Source organism: Chrysochloris asiatica, unplaced genomic scaffold, assembly GCF_000296735.1.
Source record: "Chrysochloris asiatica unplaced genomic scaffold, ChrAsi1.0 scaffold00092, whole genome shotgun sequence".
Lineage (NCBI taxonomy): Eukaryota > Metazoa > Chordata > Mammalia > Afrosoricida > Chrysochloridae > Chrysochloris > Chrysochloris asiatica.
In genome coordinates this window covers 8,439,136-8,446,482 of record NW_006408610.1, presented here as the reverse complement: position 1 = coordinate 8,446,482, position 7,347 = coordinate 8,439,136, and the positions used below count along the sequence as shown (strand labels likewise).

General features: G+C 41.4%; 1 protein-coding gene across 3 annotated transcripts in view; it reads right to left on the bottom strand.

Annotated features, from left to right (window-relative positions):
- The window catches only part of UACA (uveal autoantigen with coiled-coil domains and ankyrin repeats), a 106,024-nt gene extending 99,679 nt beyond the window's left edge, over positions 1-6,345 (bottom strand). For 2 of the 3 annotated variants that reach the window (XM_006866535.1, XM_006866538.1), the window contains exon 1: positions 6,263-6,345. In XM_006866535.1, coding sequence (XP_006866597.1) covers positions 6,263-6,331 — 69 coding nt within the window. In that variant the 5' untranslated portion in view covers positions 6,332-6,345. Of the gene's footprint in view, positions 1-6,253 lie in introns of all 3 variants that reach the window. The other variant, XM_006866536.1, reaches the window with a different exon arrangement.
- Between the last annotated feature and the right edge of the window lie 1,002 nt (positions 6,346-7,347).

Sequence of the window (7,347 nt, the reverse complement as noted above, 5' to 3'; positions counted from 1 at the left end):
AAAGAAGGCAACTGATGTTGTTGTTGTTAAGTGCCATCGAGTCAGTTCCGACCCATAGCAACCCTGTACAGGGTTTCCAAGGGTGTAAATCTTTACGGGAGTAGAAAGCCTCATCTTACTCCCGCGGAGCAAGATGAGGCTTTCTAGCAAGGTCCAATTTCTGAACTAACATTTTTTAATTTTAAAAATGGGTATTATGTATGATAAAGATACATCATCATCACCCGCCCTTACCCTTAAAAGTCATGAAAATCCTTAACTACTCACCAGGAGTCCTGGTGTGGCGCTGCAGGAATAGCACTGGGCAGCAAAGTCAGTTTGAACGGCAAGGTTGGTGGTTCAAATCCACCAGCTGCTCCACTGAGTCAGAACCAACTCAGTGACACTTGACAACGTGTCAATTAAGTTCTTGGATTCATTATGTACCAAAAGACGGAACCAAAGCAACCTGACCATTCTACTTTGACCTTATACATACTAAAATGCAGCCAATCAAATGAGCATGATGATGGGGCAAAACTGCTGCTGGCCTGAAGTAGGAAATAAAGAGAGGGCGTCTCTATTTTGGTCTTTCTTCAAGAACCCCAGGAAACACAATGGTAAGATAATTTAGGCAACTGGATGAATAGCGCTTTAATTAAGGTAAAGCATTTTTAATTAACTGTTGCTATCTTTAATGAAAATGAGTGCTCAATTACCTATCATGAGTTTAAACTAAACATAACAAGTTGTGCTCTTAATTATTCACATTACCCCAAAGTCACTGTCATAATAAGAGCATTACCATCTTTTCAAACACACCCATATCCCTGAGTAGAAAACCCAAAGCCCTCACTGTCAAAAAACAGCAACTAAAACAAAATCAGATTCCAACCTTTGTGCTTTGTAAACATTTCAAATTTCTGGTCTTAGTGAGAACCCAAAGAAATTTTCTGAAGATTTTTTTTTTTTTTAGTTGCTATAATTGTAACTCTAAATTCTTTTAGAAATACCAGTTATTTTTTCAGAATGCTAAGACATTCAAGATGTTTTATGGAATGTTTGTCAGTTTATAAAAATCATTGTCTCATTTTAGCAGTAGCCTAGAAAAGGGCAGCACAAATCACCATTGTAGATTGTCTCAGGTAAGAGTGTGTTCAACAATCAAGAATGTACTAGGATGCAAATAAGTTCATGCTAAAGCGGGCCTACTTCCTAAATGGCTGCTTACAGTACTTGTCAGTTACTAGTTCTGAAATTATGAACCAAAAAGTAACATCATGATAAACAGAGAAAATACACAAATTGTCAAGGATTACATTTTATTAGATCCATGGAAGCAAACAAATTGAATGAATATGGTAAAAGACTACAACCCTGGGGCACACCTTACCTGATTTTAAACCTCAATGTAAAGAAAACAAAAACCCTCGCCACTAGACCAATAAATAATATCAAGACCAATGGAGAAAAGATTGAAGTTGTAAAAGACTTCATTTTGCTCAGATCAACCATCAACACTCATGAAGCAGCGGTTCAAGCTCACCGGCTTGAACCACTGACCTTGCAGGAAACTCTATACAAGATCGCTATGAGTTGGAACCGACAACACGGCACTTAACAACAACAACGAGTAGGAACTGACTTGATGGTACCTAACAATAACAAAGGAGTCCAAGTGTGGCACTACAGGATAAGTACTGGACCTCAACATCGGCTTGAACTGCAAGGTCGGCAGTTCAAACTCACCAGCTGCTCCTTGGAAATCCTACACAGGGTTGCTATGAGTCAGAACCAAATCAACAGCACTTAACAGCAGTAATAATTCCCATTATGCAAACTTCCTATTCTGAATTAGGCAACAAAACAATACTCCTCTCACAATGCATATAATTGTACATATACTTGACAATACGTATCATTGACTAGGTCTGAAATACTATTTACAGTCACTTAATCACCGCTCTCAGCAGAAACCTGGAGCTATAGGTATTAAAAATAAAAGCAACTGGTAGCACAATATATTTAAAGCAATTAATGCCACTGAACTGTACATTTAAAAATGGTTAAAATGTCAATCTTTTTGTTATAATTGTATATGGTGAAAGATTATTTTTTTAAAAAAAAGAGAGAAAATATAACAGCAAAAAGAGTTTGAGCTTATGATTTCATTAGAGTGCACCTATCTCCGGAACTGGTGAGCAAAGCGTAGACTCCAATGTCTTTTAGCCACAATTTATCATTGTGAACTCACTGGTTATTATCAAGTCAACTCTAACTCATGGCGACCCCATGTGTGGGGAGCAGAACTGCTTCACAGGGCTTTCAAGGCTGGGACCTTTCAGGAGCAGATGACCAGGCTTGTCTTCTAAAGTGTCTCTAGGTGGGTTTGAACCATTAACCTTCTGGCTAGTAGTATAGTGCTTAACCATTTGTACCACTCAGCCACCTAGTTGGGAAGAACACTTACTTACATGTGTATAGATATAACCTCTATTTAGAGAATTCTAAGATCACTAGCATATTTATAACCATAGTACTATTCAGAATCGCTTTAAATTACTTTTCTATGTAAAACCTGAATCATCATTATCATAAGGCATATAATTCACATACTATAATACCATAAAATATAGTTATATACTTCAGTATTGGTTGGTTAGTTATATGCTGTGGAGTCGGTTCTGACTCATAGCAACCCTTTATAGAGTTTCTGAGGCTGTAAATCTTTACCAGAGCAGAAAGCCTCATCATTCTCCCGGGGAACAGCTGGTAGTTTCAAACTGCTGACCTTGAGGTTCACAGCCCGATTTGTAACCACTATGCTACCAGAGTTCCTGATACTGCCAATATATCTCCTTCATATAAATAAGCTTAAATAAAGACGTAAAGAAAAATAGCTATAAAATACAATTTTTTTATTTCTTTCAAATTCAAACGGTACAGAGCAAATTGTGATAATTTCAATGATAATTAAATGAGTGTTTTAAGATTCATATTAGGCAGACATGAGAAGAGGGAGAATAAAAAAGAAACCAAGATCTATTAATATACTGTATATATTCTATATTAATATATTATTGATATATTAATAGTTTCTAAGAATAAATTCCAAATGAATCAATGACTTAAATGGAAAATTATTTTTTGAGAAACTTGAAAAAATTAGGGAGATTTTCTGTTGTTGTTGTACAATATTGCAGAGCAAAAAAATCATAAAATAAAAGGCTGTGAAATTCAATTATATAAAAAATAACCACCTTCTGTCTGGCAGTTATAAGACAAATTACCAACTGAAAAAATATAATATTATTCACACTAAAAGGACTAATTTCCCTTATAAAAAGGACATGCAAATTGATAAGTTAAACATCAACAAACTGATAGGAAATGGGCGTGAGGGTACATGCAAATAGCTCTTAAAGATATTAAAAGCTGCTTAACTTCACTCTTCATAAAAAGAGAGAAATTTTTCAACTATCTTGGGATACCATATTTTACCTATCAGGGTCGCAAACATTAAAAATATGAGTAATTTATTAATGTTGTTATTGAATGCCATCATGTGGGTTTTGACTCATAATAACCAGTAGGTTTGAACCTCTGACCTTGTGGTTAGCAGTTCAGTGCTTATGCACACTAGGACTCCAAGTTATTAATAGAAGCGTGGACAAAATGATTTCTCATACCTTGCCACAAAACATATGGAAAGAAATTTTACAACATTCTTTAAAGTTACAAATGAGCATAGTCTTTAACCCAGCAATTCTATACTTAGGAACCAAAACTTTAGGTACACACACATACACACACTTAAAATATATACAAGTTTATTTATCATACCATGGTATACAATAGCAAAGAGCTCTGGATCCACTTTTTTTTAATGCAATATACAAAACTAGGAGTATAGTATACTACCATTTGTAAAGAAAGGGTGCAGATCTATACTCATATTTGCCTGTACGTATTAACCATTGCTTGTTGTTGTTGTTAAGTGCCATCGAGTCGGTTCCGACCCATAGCGACCCTGTATAGGGTTTCCAAGGAGCAGCTGGTGAGCTTGAACCACCGACCTTGCAGTTCACACAGCTTTGCAGTCTGGCGCATTAACCATTGCTAGCGGGGCACAAATGTAACTAATAACACTGACAGCCTGGAAGGCAGAGTGCAGAGCAGCTGTGGGACAGGGACGTTTTGCTATATGTGTGTCCTTTTCCAATTGTAAGCCATGTGCTATGTTATCTATCCAAAAGTAAATACAGTTTTCAAGCCCTTCAAAGGCAAAAATAATTATTTTTAAGAAATCCAATCATATTAATACATATACCACCAAATCTGGCATCAGAGACTTTATATTTAGAGATTGAAAAGCAGAAGGAATCTATTTCTCAGCACATTCATTTTATTATGTCAATACTTAAGTTTGGTCTATCTACCATACTCATTTAATTTCATTTTTTTTTTAATTTACAAAATTTACTCCAATGCTTAATTTAACATAAAAGTGAGAGGGTCACTTTTTCTAAGCAGACAAGTTATTTAAATAGCATGTTTTCTTTTTTGTTTTTGAGCCTTCATTTTAAGAAAAATAAGATGATGGTAAGTTTAATGAGTGCTAAAGATTTAAGCTCAGAGAGATGCACATCATGTTCCAAGTGTATAAAATGCAAACTGACATACTAATACCGAGAACCATGAAAGACTTCATATTTCTAAGAGGTAATGCAGTTATGGTCTATAATCCTCCATATGTCACTGTAAATTACTGCACACCAAACAAAAAAAATACAGCTAATAGACATACGTCATACAAGGAGGCTTCAACACGTTCATGAAAAACTGGAATTAAAAAATAATGCCATTTTTCCTTAAATTTTTTGAAGCCCCATTTGAAAGATGAGGCTTTCTGATGCAGTGAAGACTTACAGCCTCTGAAACCCTATGCAGGGTCGCTATGATTTTGAACGGACTCCCCGGCACATAACCACCACCATTAACCACCAATAGCTAATAAAGCTGAAAGCTCTCTTTGTATTAGAAAGGTGAAATATGTAACTGAAAATACCACTGCCATTTTTGCCAATCATTGTTTTATTAAAATTGTTTAAAATAATGCATAACAAAGGAATCTCTCTTTTTCTATGAGCTTGTAAAACTGATTTTATTAAACAACTTCAAAGAGCATACCTTCTGAATCTATTCTCTATTTTGAATTGGGAATGAAAACGCCTAGTTCCCCCACAATTGCCTTTATGTCTAAGTAAAACCATCCTAGAAACAGTCAAGTGGAAAGAAAGGTTCAACTCTAAAGCAAAACTAGGATTCTCATAAAAAGCACATCATCATTAAGGGATATCTGTGTACAACTTGCAAAAGTCCATGTTAATGACAAGTGAGCAAGCGGGCACCTTGAGGGTTGCATTTTTACAACGTTGCTGACTTTTCAAGACTCTTTAAATGGCATTTTTAATAATAAGGAATTTTGATGGCATTGCCATTCTTCTCATTTCCCCCATGCTCTCTGTCCCAACATCTGGAGGCAGGCTGTGTGTCCAGATTTCAGTTCTCCTGCCAATTTACGAGGCCCTGACTTGTCAGCATGCACTGTGAGGCCGGCCAGCCAACAGATCCGCACACACAGAGGGCTGCACGGGACAGCCAACTCCCCAATGTCCCCGTCCTCGTCCCCAGCCCCAGCACACGTGTTGGCTCTAGTCTCCTCCCGGTTCCATGTGCCTCGCTCAGAAATCAAAGTCCTAACTTGGAGACACACCGTCGTCGCCCCAGCCCGGGCGTCTCAGATGCAAGAAAGCCCCGAGCTAGGCGGCTTCAGCTCTGGCCCGGAGACGGGGGCGCGCACCGCGGCCTCCCACCAGAACACACAGACAGACAGACGTGGCGAGCACTGGCAAACCCTAGAGACGGGAGGGGCTGCGGGACCACCAGGGGATAATCAAAAAACTCCGGGTTTAGGGGGAGGGCGAAGCTCAAGCGCGGACCCGCAGGGTTTCTTCCAGAAGTCGGGAGACTTAGGGGCGAGGGGCGGGGAAGGGCCCCCTGGAGGCCCGAGTGCAGCGGGGAGGGTCTCCAAAATCCCCGGACTGACGCCGAGCCTGAGGGAGGAACACCGGACGACGGCGCGGGACGTACTGAGGGGCAAGACAAGGGAGGCAGCGCGCGAGCTTGGGAACCGGGAGCTCTGGGGTTCGCGGGAGGGGAGCGCCGGGAAAGCGGGACGCGCAGGGGCCGCGGGACTCACCGCCGGGGTGGCTGCGGCGACGGCGGCGGTGGCGGACGACGCGGGACTGGGTGCGTCCTGCCTCCTCAGGCGGGACTTGAGGCTCTTCATGGCCAACTCTTGGCAGTCCCGCTTCGGGCGGGCGCAGCGCGCCTGGCCCGCGCGCGAACCTTAAAGTCTGCGGGCCGCGAGCGCGAGCGGAGGGGGCGGCGGCGCGGGCGGTACCGGCCCCACCTGCCACCTAGGGGCCCGGCGGCCGTAGGCTCCGGCCTACGGCGGGGCTCCCCTCCCTCAGCCGGGCTCCCCTCCCTCAGCCAATCCGTCCGCGGCCCTGGGAGAGGTGGGATCGACTATGGCCAATCGGAATCCGGGAAGAGGGAGGGACTTCCCTTTTTAAAATTACAAACACCCTTCCTCTCCCAGCTGGAAGAAAAGTTTGAGAACTCCTGCTAGGGAGCTGCGGAGGTGGGTTGCCGGGGGCGTGGGATGACATGAAGGGATGGTCTTCCGGCTATTGACGACCACCTACTGGGGTGGTGGCCCTTAGGGTCTAGAAAGAGCCCTGGCTTCCAGCCTACCCCAACTCCCATCTTCCCGACTCTACCCACGTGCGCTTTTCCAAGTAAAATTCCCTTCTTTTCTGTCCAGTTCCAGAAATGACTCTTGGTTACTCTTTACCTGCACACAAACCTCCTAGAAAAACAATTTCCTTCTATCTCCCGCTGTCGGAAACATCCCCACTCATCAAAACCCCTGAAATACATAGCAGCCTCTAGGGAGTCGGTACGAGTTGTACAGATGGAATGAAGTGAAGAACAGACATTATGATCAATTAAAGCACATGTTAGATGCCCAAATATTACTTGTTGTATGAAAAACTTACTGCTTTGGAGGGAAAAAAATAGGATGGGGGAAAATAAGGTATTATCGATGAAAGGAGTCCTGGTGTGGCACTGTGGGATAAGCACTGAACCTCAAAGTCAGCGGTTCAAACTCACCAAGTGCTTTCTTAGGAAACCCTAAACAGGATCGCTGTGAGTCAGAACTGACTTGATGGCACTTAACAACAATGAAAAATGGCTCATATAACCAAAATGAAATAAGTTATCATATAAAAAATACCATAT